General features: G+C 54.6%; 1 protein-coding gene across 3 annotated transcripts in view; it reads left to right on the top strand.

Moving 5' to 3' along the window:
• Window positions 1–13,681, top strand: part of CTNNBIP1 (catenin beta interacting protein 1) — a 45,710-nt gene extending 32,029 nt beyond the window's left edge. For all 3 annotated transcript variants that reach the window (XM_032863351.1, XM_032863352.1, XM_032863350.1), the window contains one exon: window positions 13,055–13,681. In XM_032863351.1, the coding sequence (XP_032719242.1) occupies window positions 13,055–13,113 (59 nt within the window). In that variant the 3' untranslated portion in view covers window positions 13,114–13,681. The remainder of the gene's footprint in view (window positions 1–13,054) is intronic.
• The last annotated feature ends 1,297 nt before the right edge of the window (window positions 13,682–14,978 follow it).

Here is a 14,978-nt window from a genome sequence, read left to right as displayed (position 1 = left end):
TCCAGCCAAGGACCCCGGGATCATGACCGAGTCGAAGGCAGGTGCTTAACCCCCTGAGCCACCCACGTGTCCCCAATTTTATAGTATTTTAAAACAGTTTTGAAGAAAACATTTTAGTGATTGCTTAACGTGCAGCCCCCTGGCTGTGCCATAATTTGTTAATCAGTCCTTTTTCCTTTGTACGTTTCCTTCTCATTTTTGCTATTAATTACAATAACAGCACACACTTACTGAGCTCCTCCTGTGTGCCGGCTTCCTTGTAGGTAGCACACAAGTGTGACCCCAGTGAGTCCCCGTGACAGTCCTGAGGCAGGTGCTGTCACTGCCCCGCCTCAGAGAGGAGGGGACAGGCCTGGAGAGGGTTGGTCTAGTGCTGGGCAGCCCAGCCATGGGGGCGGGAACCCGGGTGTGGCCAGCACCCAGCATCCATCCTCACTCGTAACCCTTCCTCTTCATTTATTTTAAGATGAATTCTAGGAGTGGCTTTAAGTTCATGTGCGTTTTTAAGCAGTACTGAGTTTTATCTGAGGAACAGGGGTGATTTAGGCAATTAATATATCAGTTAAGATGCAGAAATCATTTGGCGTTTTTTGCTGCCTTTTAATCCTGGGCCCTTCCCCCGAGGTGCCTTTGAATGTGCTCGTTCTCTGCACACTCTAGCTAGGGGATGGCGTGCCCAGCGAGGGCCGGTCCCCAGCCCCCACTGGCACTCGGCTGAGCCTCCCCAGGACAGGGTGCTTGCAGAACTCTCGTCCTCGTGCGGCGCCGTGGATAGGCTCTTGTTTAGGTGTCCCGGGCACTGTTCTAGACTTGGCCCCTTTTGTGAAGGAGGCTTCTGTCCCTGCCCTGCCCCGGGGCCTCCCAGGACCTCCCCTGGCCTGCCACCGCTCCCCTTCTTGGCCCCAGGAGCCACAGTGCTGGCACGCTGGCGGCTCGGGTCTGTTCCAGCCTGGGTCGGATCACACTCTTTCTCCAAGAGACTTTCCAGGGAACGTCCCCAGCCTGGAGCCAGCTGGGCCGACCCAGGGCTCTTCTGGCTTTCCACCCTGGAAGCCAAAGCTGCTGCCCAGGGTATGCTGCCAGGGAGCCTAAAATAGGTCATCTGGTCTCAGGGTTACCCTGGAAACCTTGTTAAAATACTTGTGGTCCCAGGCACAGCTGGGGAAGCCTGTGACACCAGGGGAGGGCGCACCACCACACAGGCTTCACGGCTGACCAAGGGGCTGCCCTCCTCTCCTCATTCCCCTCTTCGTGGCCCTCTCGAGCCCGGCGAGGTGCTGGCACCGTGGGACCTGTTCCACAGCCAGCCTTCTTCCCGGAGCCCGGTCCCACGCCCTCCAGCTCCTGCTCTCGCGTTTCCTCCACGCAGCCCTCTCTGGCTCCTTCCGGGCTCAGCCGGGGCCCCTCCTCTTGCTGCGGAGCTCCCTGCAGCCTCTTCTGCAGTGTAGCTGCTGTCACATTATCAGGACCCCTTTGGGACCCAGATCTGTGCTGCGTTCCAGTGACACGTGCAGCCCCTAGTCCAGCTTCGGGCACAGAGCTGGAGTTTTCCTGAATCCTTGTGCACACTGGGCCTCCAGGAGTCAAGTCCTGTATGAGCGGGGACCGTCTGCTGGGGGTTCTGCGTCCTCTCTTCTCCCAGGTGGAGCTCCCAGGCTTCTCCCAGAGTCTCCCGGCGATGACAGGCTCTGGGCTGAAACGGCAGTCAGGACTCGGGAGAATTCTAGTCTATGGGACAAGAAGATTTTTTTTTTTTTTTAAACTTTAATCAACACTTAGATGAGAATTACCTGTAACCTAGTAATAATAAAATTGAACCCAAAAGATCAGGAATTAGACTGAAAAGTCAATCGGAAGGATTGGGTTTGTGAAAACCCACGTCACAGTAAGAAATCCCAGGGCACCCACGTGGCTCAGTTGGTTAAGCAACTGCCTTCGGCTCAGGTCATGATCCTGGAGGCCAGGATCAAGTCCCACATCAGGCCCTCTGCTCATCAGGGAGCCAGCTTCTCCCTCTGCCCCTCGCCCCTTTCATGCTCTCTCTCTCTCTCTCAAATAAATAAAAAAAGAAAGAAAAAAAAAAAGAAAAAGGTATCCCAAGTCCGGGTCAGGGGCGTGCTGAAAAGCAGGGCCCATTGCCCCGTGCAGCCTCTGGTCCTGGCCTGGGAAGGACTGCTTTGACCCTTCCTTACCCAGCCTCATGGGTTCTAGTGCACAGAACCAGAACAGGGCCTCAGAGGTCTCATGGCCCCTCGGGCAACACTGCATTGACTTCCCAACACGCCATCAAAGGCAGATCTCTGTCTTGGAGCGGGGTGTCAGGGGTCCGCTCAGTCCAGCGCGGATGGGACAGTGTCGCTCTCTTTGGCCCACCCATCCGTGTGCCGAGTGCAGTGCCAGGTGACAGTTCCCACCCTCGAGCCACCAGTCCGGCAGGGTGGACAGACATGAACAAATGCACAGATCGCCGTGTGACTCATCCTGAGGGAAGGGAAGCCCACCCAGAAAGCCACAGAGGAAAGGTGCTGTTTGCTGAAGCCCTGATGGGTGTGTGGGAACGTGTGGCAGAGGGGAGAATTGGAGGAAGCTTCTGGAGCCTGCCCAGCATGAGTGTTGGGTGTCTTTGTGTCCCCTTAAAAGATTGATGTGGTGGTGGCCAGGTGGGTGGTGGCTGGCGGGAAAGGCACGTGGGCTCTGGACAGAGTCCATCCTGAGGACTGCAAGGGGTCCCCACAGATCAGAAGGGGAGGGATGGCTAGGTCAGATTGTCATCCACTTAGGGTGAGCGCTGGGGAGAGGTCGCAGGACAAAGGTAAGGCAGGTCACGGGGTGACCTGGAAGGTCGCAGGGACACCCACATGTGAAGTGATGCTATTTTTCAGAGGCTGGACATTCAGGACCAGGACCTGCAGGCAGGGTGACCAGGTGGGGGTAGGACTGGAGACTCGGGGCCCAGGGCAAGAGGCACCTGGTCTGAGCAGTGGAGAGGCAGGAAGGGGAGCTCGTGGGGTGTCTGGCAGGGTGGGAGCCAAATCAGAGCTCAGGTGCAGGAGCGTGGGCCGGGGGAGGCGGGGAGTCCTGGGAAGGTCGCAAGGGGAGAGCAGGCAGAGTGAGGGGAGGACAGAGCCCAGTGAGCACAGCGCTGAAGGCAGCGGGGGACATAGTACAGCTCTGGAAGGAGGGGAGGGGCAGCAGGGCCATTATCAGGGTCCCCCTGGGCTTGTCATGAAAGGGTCAGTGGTGACTTTCCTAAAACAGTATCTGCGGAGCCCCGGCTGGGAGCCAGATTGCCAGGGGCCTGGGATCAGTGAGGAAATGAAGTGGGAGGACAGAGATCCCTTTCAGAATGCTGGTGGACAAGGGACATCAGCTCAGGGCTGGGGGTGGGGGTCAAGGGCCAGTCTGTAGCATTGAGCTCTCAGCGTATGGGCCACAGACCACCACCCCTGAAATGCCACAGATAATTTGTTAAAAATGCAGACTCCTGCTCCCCCCACCCCAGCTCTACTGAATCAGAATGCCAGTCAGGCGAGCCTGGGAATCTGCATTTGAAATAGCCCCCCTCTCCCAGGGGTGATTCTGATGGCCTCTTGAATTTGAGAATATACCAGGGTTTTAGATGAAGACCTGGTCATCCTGACCACTCCCACCCACTCCTCCCGAATTCTGTCTCTTCTGCATACAGCCAAGCTCTCTGGTCTAGGAGAGCTTACATTTTTTTTGGTGGGAGGGAACCGAAGAATTTGAGGAAAACAAGTACCTCATTTGGGAAAACAAGCCCAGAGGTAGGCAGTGTCTGTGTTGGGTATGGGGCATGGGAGGGTGGGAAGGCGTGAGGTGGGTTTGAGGGAGCTTGCCTGGGACTAGAACAGAGCAGGTGTACTAGAACTCCAAGTTGTGACACCCCCACCCCCCCCTCCGAAGCTGTTTATGATGCTTTTCGCTGCCGATGTCTTCCCCGCCGGTCAGGTGGGCGGGCTAGGTGGGATCCGTTGCATTTCACAGATGAGAAAATGGAGGTGGGTGTGCACGCACGTTGCTCAGGTAGGCAGGGTCAGACCCAGGCCCGGGTGCTGGGGTGCCAGGGTCCACTGAGGGAGCCTAAGCCCAGGGAGGCCCTCACTGGCTGGTCAGGAGGCCCAGCGCATCTGCTAGGAGCCCACCCCACGTCTGGTGCCATGTGCTCACCTTCAGGCGGCCTGAGTGCCTGGTGATGTGGTTGTCAGCCTGGAGCCTGGTTTGGCTGCAGGGACCTTGGAACTGTGGCCACTGTCCCCATGGCAACCAGCATCGTGCTGTTTCTAGGTAAAAGCCATCCCCTGGGAATCTTGGGCACCAGCTCAGAGAGGTATAGAACCCCCCGGGCTGCTAAAAACAGTGTCTGCCACCCAGCGGGTTTGTCTGGGAGGAGGCCTAGCCCAGGCGGTGCTGGAGCCCCATCCCCATGGAAACTTCCCGCCTTGGAGGAGGGTCTGGGACCTGTTTTTCCAGAAGCCTTGCTGCCCAGCTCATCTCCCAGGAGCCGGTAGCTGAACCACTGCCATCTTGGGTAGCTGGGTAGCAGACCCTAGTTCCTATCAGCAGCAAGCTCCTGGGGCTCAGGAGGAAGGACTGCCACCGAAAATCAGAGAAGGGGCAGAGCGGGGAGGCAGGAGTTACCCTGGGCACTTTGGAGCTTGTGGCCACATTTCCTCTCTAGTCCGCCAGCTGTGCGTGGGGAGGATGGCCGGGGCTTGACAGGTCAGAGGCCCAGGACTGTCTGGAAGCCCTTCTTGGAAGCCAGCTTCCTTTGTCATCTCTGGTGTCCAGCAGCCATGGGAATTTGAAGCCTCTGAGGTTTCGGGTTCCATTTCTAGAGTTTTCCAGTCCCTAGCTGCTCACTCTCACAAGGAAGATGTGAGGCCCCTTCGGAGGTCAGGAGCTCCCTGATCCTGGAATCCTGGATTCTGGGTAGTCACAGGAAGCTGTGGCGCTGGGCCACAGGGGTTTCAGAGACTCCACCCCGTGCTTGTGGGAGGCGGGGCCTGCAGGAGCTCATGGCTCCAGGTTGGGTGATGGGGACACCCCCGGCAGAGACGGATGCTATTCCTGGGAGTCCCTCTTTATTCCAGTGACGTCTGTGCAGGGCTGCAGCCTGGACCGTGAGGCCCGGGGCCGGCCACCTCTGGGAGCTGGACCAGGCTTCCCGTACCATGTGTTGATTTCGAGGCAGGGCCTGCCCTGAGAGCTGTCTCCCTCCCCGACCACCTTTGAGTGCCTTTTCTGAGCGGCCTTTGCAGCATCCGGAGCCAGAAGAGTTCTTGGGCTCCGTCTGTGCCCCTGCAGCCAGGCACTCCGGTGGAATGCGGGCACAAACTGCGAGATCAGCACATTAGAGCTGCCTGGGAGGCCTTGTCCCTCTCCCCCCTGCCCTGTGCCTGCCTCTCTCTGGCAGGGTCTCTCCTGGAGAGGGCGGGTGGGGTCCCGAGCAGTGCTCAGCTGCCCAGAAGCTTGTGCTCCAGGGTCACTGCATTTTAAGCTCTTCCTTGCCTGGAAAAGGGTGAGGGGCTCTGCTAGGATCTCTCCAGCCGGGACTGTGCCATAGGCCACGTGCACCCTCTCCACATCAGCCTCGGGGCTGCGCCTACCTCCATGCTCCTCTTTGCTGTTCTTTGTCATCTTGATCACCAGGCCTGCTGGAAGCAGACGGCTGCCAGGACAGTGTTCTGGCAATTCAGGAAGCATATTGAGGTGCTTACATATTGATGAGAAGACCTTTGGAAGACTATATGTTAGAGCCTCAAATAGCAAGAGGAATTGTCCAGACACTGGTGGTTATGTGTGTGCCCCTCGGGTGTTCTCCATACCATGCGGCCCCGTGCCCCCGGCCCCCTGCCCCCGTAGGGAGGCTTGCTTCTTGAGGGCCAGTGCAGGTGCCCTCTGTAAGCCGGGACACGGCTGCGGTGTTGCGGGTGCTGGTGTGTGGAGCCTGTTCTGGCTCTTTCGATTCTGCTGCTCCGAGTTCATCCTGAGCTTGCAAACAGACCAGTGAGCCCATTGTCTGTCTCCCACCCACGGCAGGGAGGCCAGCTTCTCTTTTCTAAGCTGCATAGTTGTCATTTCTCTCTGCCCTGTCACTTGACCGCACTCTGTTAAAGGGACAGAGCTGGCGTGGGGCGTGGGACGGTGCCCTGCCTGGTGAGCTGTGCTCTCACCCGCACCTGGGCCCCGTTTCCACAGCAGGTGAACCAGGGGACTAGGGAGACGTCTGGCGGAGCTCTAGGCCAGGCAGCAAGCTGGGGGTAGGAGGCAGGGGCCTGAGCTCCACTGTCCTCCCAGGATGGTGCTGTGGGTTCCATGCTGAATTCTCTCCAACTCTCCCAGAGCTGTTTTGGTGGTGGTTTTTAAATCCTGGGTCTTGGTTCCATTCTGATAGGGGCAGAGGGATGGCTCCAGTCTCTGTTGGGAAGCCTGGGCCACCACAGTGCTCTGGGAGACCGGAGCAGGTCAGTTATTGGCTTCCCCTGAGGAGGAATGGTGGTGTGTGGGAGAGGGGAAGGCACGGAGGCACGGACTTCCTCCCTGGGCCACTGACTCACCAAGTTGCTTCGCCAATCTGAGCATCAGGCTCCTCATGTATTAAGTGAGGATTCATCTTGGGTCCCAGGAACTCTCCAGGTGCTGTGAATTTGTGAGTGAACAGGATAAAGTCCCCAGTTCGTGGAATGTGTTTTCTAATGGGGAGTCAGATCACAACAATATATAACTCCATAGGTCACGCTGAAGCAGGTTACAGCCCCCCGAGGGACTGGCACAGGGCACTGTTTTAGAAGCTGTGGTCAGGGAGGGCCTGAGGAACTGATTTTCCCCAGACACTGGCATGAAGTGCAAGAGCTGTGACACGAACTTGGGAAGAGCACTGAGGCAAAGGAAACAGCAAGTGCAAAGGTCCTGAGGTACCAGGTTACTTGTGCCTGTAGGCCCATGGGCCTGGAGTGGAATGAGGAGGGAGTGTATATAAAAGGAGATGAAGAGGCCACCAGAGGCCAGAGCATGTTGGGTCTTGCAGGTCAGGCATGGAGTTCAGTTTGCTTTGAGTGCGATGAGAAATCTTACATTAAGAAACCTTTGGAGAGTTTTGAGCAAAGAAGTGGCAGGGTCTGACTTATGTTTTTAAGAACTTCTTTCTGACTGCTGTGTGGCCAATGGACAATGAAGGGCCAGAGTGAGGAGATCCAGAAAAGGGGTACAGGAAGCTAGGGAGGGATGGTGGTAGCCTGGACTGGGTGGCGGTGGGGAATAGTGGTGTCAGGATCTAGTTGAAGAGTAGAGCCGGGGCACCGGGCTGGTTCAGTCTGCAGTGGTTGAGCGTCCGACTCTTGATTTCAGCTCAGGTTGTGACCTTGGGGTCATGAGATTGAGCCCCGTGTTGGGCTCTGCTGAGCACAGAATCGGCTTAAGATTTTCTCTCCCTCTCCCTTTACTCCTCCCGCCTCCCCCACCCCTGCTTGTGCTCTCACTCATGCTCTCTCTTTCTCTTATAGATTAATCAATCAATTAATTAATAAAAAGTAGAGCCAATGTCAGACACCTGGCTGCCCCAGTTGGAAGAGCACATACATGACTCTTAATCTCAGGGTTGTATGAGCCCCACGTTGGTGTAGCAATAACTAAACAAAATGAAAACAAAAACACTTAAAAAAAAATAAGAGGGGCATCTGGGTAGCTCAGTCTGTTGGGTGTCTGGCTCTTGATTTTGGCTGGGGTTGTGGTCTGAGGGTTATGAGATGGAGCCCTGTGTAGGCTCCGTGCTGGGTGTGGAGCCTGCTTGGAATTCTCTCTCCCTCCCCCTCTTCCCCACCCTGTTTTCTCTCTGTCTCTCTCAAATAAATAAAATCTTTAAAAAAAAATAAAAGAAGTAGAGCCAGTAAGATTTGCTGATGTGCTGTACACAGAGTGTATGTATGTGCATGCACACGAGGGTGGGGGTGGGGAATCAGGCAGTTACTCCCCACCTGGGGTTTTTGAGCAGCTAGAGGATGGCAGTCCTGTCACCGAGGTGGGGAAGGCTGAGGGTAGAGTGGGCTTGGGAGCCGATGTATGAGGGTTCCAGCCTTTCCTCCTCCGCCCTAACTCCTGTCATTGTCACTTTTTGATTCCAGCCATGCTAGTGGGTGTGAAGTGTTGTCTCATTGTAGCTTCGATTCGCATTTCCATAGTGACTAATGGTCTAGAGCATCTTTTCTCCGGCTTGCTGACCATTCTTACATCTTTGGAGAAATCTCTATTCAAGTTCTTTGCCCGTTTTAAAAATTGAGTTGACTTTTTATTATTATGGAGCTGTGTTATTTATATATTCTAGGTACTGGTCCCTGAACAGACGTATGACTTGCAAATATTTTCTCCCAGTCTATTGGTTGCCTTTCCATTTTTTTTTTCTAGAAACTTTTTTTTTTTTTTAAGATTTTATTTATTTGACAGAGAGAGAGATCACAAGTTGGCAGAGAGGCAGGCAGAGGGAGGGGGTAAGCAGGCCCCCCGCCGAGCAGAGAGCCCAATGTGGGACTCGATCGCAGGACCCTGAGATCATGACCCAAGCTGAAGGCAGAGGCTTTAACCCACTGAGCCACCCAGGCGCCCCGCCTTTCCACTTTTTTTAATAGTAAGTCTTCTCATTGTAATTTGTTTTAATTTTAATTTTTAAGGCCTTTTTTTTTTTAGGTTTATTTATTTATGTAATCTCTAAACCCAATGTGGGGCTCAAACTCAGCACCCTGAGATCAAGAGTCACAGGCCCCTCTGACCGAGCCAGCCAGGTGCCCCCCATCTTTTCACTTTTTTGGTAGTAACCTTTGAAGCATAAATGTTTCTAAATTCGAGAAAGCCCAGTTTATTTTTTCCTTTATTGCTTATGCTTAGGATGTCATGTCTGAGAAATCATTTCCTAGTCATGAAGGTTTACTCCCGTGTTTTCTGGTAAGAGTTTTATAATCTTAGCACTTACATGTGGGTCTTTGGTGCCTTTTGAGTGAATTTCTTTATACGGTGCAAGGTAAGGGGCCAGCTTCATCCTTGACGTGTGACTATCCGGTTGTCCCAGAACCTTCTGTTCACTTCTTTCCCACCCTATTGTCTTGATACCTTTGTCAAAACGTAACTGATCTAAGTGGGAGGGTTCTTTCTGAACTCTTTGTTCTACCGCCTACACGTCTCTCCTTATGGCCAGTCCCACCATGTCTTGTTTACTATAGCAAAATCCAAAAGTGTGGGTCTTTCTCAAGAGGATTTTGCCTGTTCTGGATCCTTTGCACTTCCCTACAAATTTTAGGAGCAGCTTGTCAATTTCTGTGAAGAGCGCAGAATTTCTTTCAGTGTCGAATTTCTTTTGAACAGTGATGTTTTGCACTTTTCCAAGTACAAATTCCATACTCCATTTGTTAAATTCGTTCCTAGGTGTTTTATTATTTTTGATGCTATCGTAAATGAAATCGTTTTCTTAATTTCATTTGCAGATTATTCATCACTAATGTATAGAAATATACAAATGGTATTTGTATATTGATCTGGTATCCTGCAACTTTATTTGTTCTAATAGTTGTTTAGTGGATTCCTTAGGATTTTCTATATACAACATCTGTATTGTCTGCAAATTGAGTTTACTTCTTCCCCTTTCTAATTTGGATGCCTTTTACTTCTTTTTCCTGCCTTATTGCCCTGAATTGAACTTTCAACACAACGTTGAACAGAAATGGCAGGAGAGGACATCCTTTTCTTCCTAATCTCCAACGGGGAGAGCTTCCAGTCTTTCACCGTTAAGTATGATAACAGCTGTGGGTTTTTAGTAAATGCCCGTCATCAGACCGAGGAAGCTCGAGTCTGTTACTGGCGTGTTGAGCGTGTTTCCATGAAGGGGTGTTAAATTTTGTCAGATGTGTTTTCTCTGCCTGTTAAGACAGTTGCATGGTTTTTCTCCCTTTTTTCCTATCGTTAGTCTGTGTTACATTAGTTGATTTTCAGGTGTTAAAACACCCTTGCATTTCTGGGATAAATCTCACTCGTTCAGAGTATGGAATCCTGTTTGTTGCTGTATTGTTTGCTAGTACTTTGTTGAGTATTTTTGCATATCACAGGTGTTATGAATATCTGTATTCGTAAGAGACGCGCGTGTGTGCGTGTGTGTGTGTGTGATATCTTTTCTCACGATGCCTATCTGTATGTTTCGGCGGGTCAGACAGTGTCGAACAAGAGAGGCTGCTCAGCTTCTCCTCCCGCGCGCACCTGCCTCAGGTGGGAAGGGATGGATGGCAGCTCGGAGCCCGAGTCCAGACGGTGCCAGCAGAGCTAACAATGGGATGGACGCAGCTTCATCTGTAAAATGGGCCAGGAAACTAGCTGACAGCCTAGAGGCAGTGGGCTGGGCCTTCCTGTTCTGAGCCTTGTGATGGCCACCAGGGACAGCACCCAAGGGAGCTGCCACATACTGGACTTTAAAGGAGAAGGAGGGACCGTGGGGACCAGCCTGAGGCCCCCAGCTCGAAAACTGTTAGAGCTCAGTTACAACAGCTCACTGAGCAGCGCCCCCTCCCCGTTAGGCTGCCGGCCCAAACTGCACGGAGAAGAGGAGAGAGAAAAGCAACATCCTTGCCCAGAGGCCTGCACGGTTCCCAGTCAGGCCCTGGTGGAATGACAAGTGCGGGCCAGCTGATGATAAGGACAGGTCCGACCATGCCCTGGAAGGGCCTGTCCCCTCTCGGCGAGGGCTGGAAAAGGCAAGTCCCTTGGGAACGGAGCAGGGCCGAGGATGGGCAGCCGCTCTGTGGGCCCTTTCCGCGCCGGCTCCAGCAGCAGAGTGGGAGGCTCTAAAAATGAAAGCTCCCGGTTTCCCCACCCCTGCCGGGAACGGGAGACCAGCTGGCACTGTGGCACCGGGGGGCTCTGGAAGATCTTCCGCTTCAGGTGTCTCCCTGAGTGGAGTCCTGGGAGTCTCTGTGTGACCTTGAGGAGGTCGCTTCCGTCCCTGACTTAGAGCGTAGCCCCGGCACACAGGCCAGGCAGGCTGCGGTGTGGGGAGGCCCAGCCCCGGGTCTGTTGGCTCTGCAGGCTCACCATTCCCTCTCAGAGCAGCCAGTGCTATTTTTGTGCCTGCAGCTCAGTATAGAGGCCTCAGGTCCCCGCGGGAGAGCCCACGGAGCAGGCAAGGAAAGAAGCAGGTGGGCTGCCCCTGCTCGTGGCCAACCACCCCCCTTCCCCAGCCCGAGCCAGACCCCTCTGATTAGCGAGGTGGGCAGGCGGCGCCCGCCCAGGAAGAGCCGGCATCTGGTAGGTGACCGGCTCAGCTGCCGTGCAGGGTATGATGTCATCTTGGATTCTGTGGTTGCTAGGAAAATTCTGCCTGCAGTGATATTTCGTGGTCCTAGGACCGAGGTGAGAACAGAATGTTCCCAAGAAGACAGGGGAAGGATTTGTAGGGCTTCCCAAGCAAAGGACCCCCCCCATCCCAAGAAGTCAGATAATTGGAGGAATTTTCAGGAATGGCAGCTGTGCTGGGGGCTGCTGGTGGGGGTTGGGCGGTCCCCTTGGCAGCATCCCGGTGCACCGGTGGCCAGAGTGAAGGCCATCTCTGATGTTCTGTCCTTGTGGGCGAGCCCTCCTTCTGCAGCACCCACTACTGGGTGCCTCCGCCAGCCCTTGGTGTGGTAGGGCAGTTAGGAGGAGGCGGAGGCCCCCCTTGTGGTGTGGAGGAAACCAGCCCACACCTCACCTGGGGCCGGGGCAGGAGGCGGCCCTTCCCAGACTCTGTGTCACATGCCGTGGGCCAAGCACACTGGCCCCCTCTTCTGTGGCCTTTCCTGGGTCTGCTCTTCCCATCCTCCCCTACTGGGGAGAATGCCTCCCGCGGTGCAGAAGGGAAGTATGGCAGAAAGGCCGCAGGCCGCTGATTCTTATTCAGGGCGTGACCAAGAACTCTCTGTTAGAAAAAGGGGAGGGTTGCCAGGCTGGCCCAGTGGGTAGAGTGTGGGATTCGTTCTTGGGGTTGTGAGTTTGAGCCCCGCCTTGGGGGCAGAGATGACTTAGAAATTAAAAAAAAATTTTTTCTTAAAAACAAATACTGTAGGGGTGCCTGGGTGGCTCAGTGGGTTAAAGCCTCTGCCTTCAGCTCAGGTCATGATCCCAGAGTTCTGGGATCAAGCCCCGCATCAGGCTCTCTGCTCAGCGGGGAGCCTGCTTCCCTTCCTCTCTCTCTGCCTGTCTCTCTGCCTACTTATGATCTCTGTCTGTCAAATAAATAAATAAAATCTTTTTTAAAAAAAAAACACCAAATACTGTATAAAGAAAGAGAGACAGAGAGAGAGAGAAAGGGGAGACAGCAGCAGGCCCAGGGAGGGCCAGGGCCCACAAGCGGGGCGGGGCCTGCAGCCTCTTCTGCACCTGGGGCTTTGGGAGGCTGAGCTGGTCAGTATTTTGAGCTCTTTCCCTCCTCCCTCTTGCCTTTTCTGCCTGCATGTCAGAGCCTATCTTACGGAAAACAAGACAAAGGAAGTGATTTCATGAGCGTCTGTACCAGAATCTCAAATCCATGATTAAAAATAACAATAATAAAGACTCTAGCTATTATCTATCTCGGTGGGAGCCAGGCCGCCTGCAGGCTGGAAATGGGCCCGGCTGTGCTCCTTTGAGCAGGTGCTGGGTTTGGGCAAAGAGGGCTGGCTATTAGAAATCGTAATGATCCAAAGGGATCAAGACATGAGCCTTGAGAAGAAAGATGGAGGTTCCCGGTGCCCCTGACTTTGGTGACCTTGGAGCAAGGGGTGTGAGCAGAGCCCTGCTCGAGGACCAGCAGCCCTGGGTTCTTGTCATGCAGCCTGTCAGTGGATGGCCCTGAGCCAGACTCGGAGCCTCGCCCCGGCGGCCCCCTGCCACCTACGGCAGGTTGCCTGCATGTCCAGGCTGTCAAGAAGGCCCAGAGAGGACGTGGGCTGCCGTGGAAGCACTGGGGACTAGGGCCGACCAAGGCTGTAACGGCCCCAGCCGCCTTGCAGTGTCCGGTCTGACGGTTCTTTACCCCGGTCTGCAGGTGCAGAGGATGTGGTGATGGCGTTTTCCAGGTCGGAGACGGAGGACCGGAGGCAATAGCGGTGAACCCCTTGGAACACCCTGGAAGCTGCCAGGAGATCTGTGAGGACCTCGGCCAGCTGAGTGGCGGCAGATGACCTTCCCGGTTCCCCCTGCCCTTACACCCCCACCCCGCCCCACCCCACAGTCACTCAGAGGGCTGGCATCGAGGGAGTCGCCGGTGGTGCAGTTACAATTGGCTTAAAGGGACAGACTCCTGATTGGCTGCAGAAAGAAACCTTTTTATTTTTAAATCTTGACCAACAGACACCTTTTATTTTTATTTCTTTTTTTTTTTTTTTTTAATTTGCGCCTCGGTGTATGGCTTCCCAGGAAGCTCTCCGAGATCTGGTGCTTTATTTAGGTCACTTTTTAGGAATGTGAAGAGGCCTGATTGGCTGCTTAAACTGGAAAAGGATTTTGATTGGCCGGCTCATGGGAAATGGTTTTTTTCTTTGATTGGCTGCAGGTGTTCTGCTGATAGCGACAGCTTCTCTCTTTTGAATGCTGAAAACAGGGTTCGGGACATTGGTTGTTATATTTGACTTGAAAAGAAAAAAAAAAGAAAGAAAGAAAAGAAAGAAAGAAACCAAGTGCGCTCTGCAATATTTATTACACAAAGCTTGCTGCTGCTTCCCCAAGTTTTGTTTGTTTGCCTTTGATTGGCTTTTGAGATGTGTGTTTGGTTTCTCATTGGCTCATCCATGACTCCCGTTGCCACGGGCTGCCGGCACCCCGCGGGGGATCCACCTGGAGAGTGTGTTTGCTTTAATGACCGCACCTGGCTGCCCTGGCTGCCCTGGCGAGGGGACCCCCAAGACCTCATGCAGGGTCTACAGCTGGAAAGCAGAGCCCCCAAGGAGGTTTGTGCCGTCCTGAAGGCGCATACCAGAGCTTAGAGGTGACCACCAAGCAGGATTTACGGGCCTCGCTTCCATGGGTTGGCAAGCAGCCAGCTCCCCACGGTGGGGGTGGGGTGTTGTTCATCCCCATCTGGGCCTCTTGGGGCTGCCAGTGCTCAGCAGAGGGGCACCGCTCTGGGCGGCTGTCTTTTCAGCCCTTCCCTCCAGATCGACTTCCTGAGGCCTCATCTGGGGCTCCTCCTGTAAAGGGCAGGAGCTGCTCCCTGCCTTGAGACCCCACAGTGCAGCAGCGGTTTCTGCCTGGGAGCCCAGAACCTCACAAAGCTTGGCTCACAAGGCTGGGGAGACCTTTGGCTCTAAACCCCCAGCCCTGACCTCCGCTAGCCAGGCTCCCAAGGTGTGGGCCACTGGGCAGTAGGGCCTGGCCAGCCCTCGGAGTTCTCGGATCCCAGGCCGGTGCCCCTCACTGCACCGCCTCCAGAAGGGTCTCTCTCCATGTCAGCCTGGAATAGACAGAGTCACCGTTTATTTATGAAGTGCCATCTGAGACAGCTGGCTGGGCCTTCGCTGAGCGGGTCCCACCAGGCTGGCCCTCAAGCCAGGTCCCCAGAAACACGTTGCCGAGCAGCCGTATGTGAAAGGCTGGAAGAAGCCCCGGGTCTTCCCCCGCTGTCCTCCCCGTGTGCTTGGGCACAGCCTGCCCTTCTCCCTGTATCTCTCACCAGAGTGCAACCCGGGAGGGGAGGCGGAGAACAATGCAGGCCTCAGGGACGGGGGCCTCCACCCTTCTCCTGAGATAGTAAATGGCTGAGGCCCTCTTTTTGCCCCAGGTATCCAGAGCCAGGAGAAGACCCTTGGAGCGAAATCTCCCCCTTCTCAGGGCTGGGGCTGTCATGGATCACAGGAGCTGCCCAGGGCCCATATGGGCGGTCGTGCTGTGCTCTGAGCGTCGTCTGGGCCTTGCCCCAGAAGGACTTGCGTGTCACAGTATCCATGGCCCTGACCTCCTCCACACGCGGGCCC

The sequence above is a fragment of the Lontra canadensis genome, unplaced genomic scaffold, assembly GCF_010015895.1.
Source record: "Lontra canadensis isolate GAN:19392208 unplaced genomic scaffold, GSC_riverotter_1.0 scaffold25, whole genome shotgun sequence".
Classification (NCBI taxonomy): domain Eukaryota; kingdom Metazoa; phylum Chordata; class Mammalia; order Carnivora; family Mustelidae; genus Lontra; species Lontra canadensis.
The sequence above is the reverse complement of the archived record's forward strand: the minus strand, read 5'-3'. Positions and strand labels throughout refer to the sequence as shown.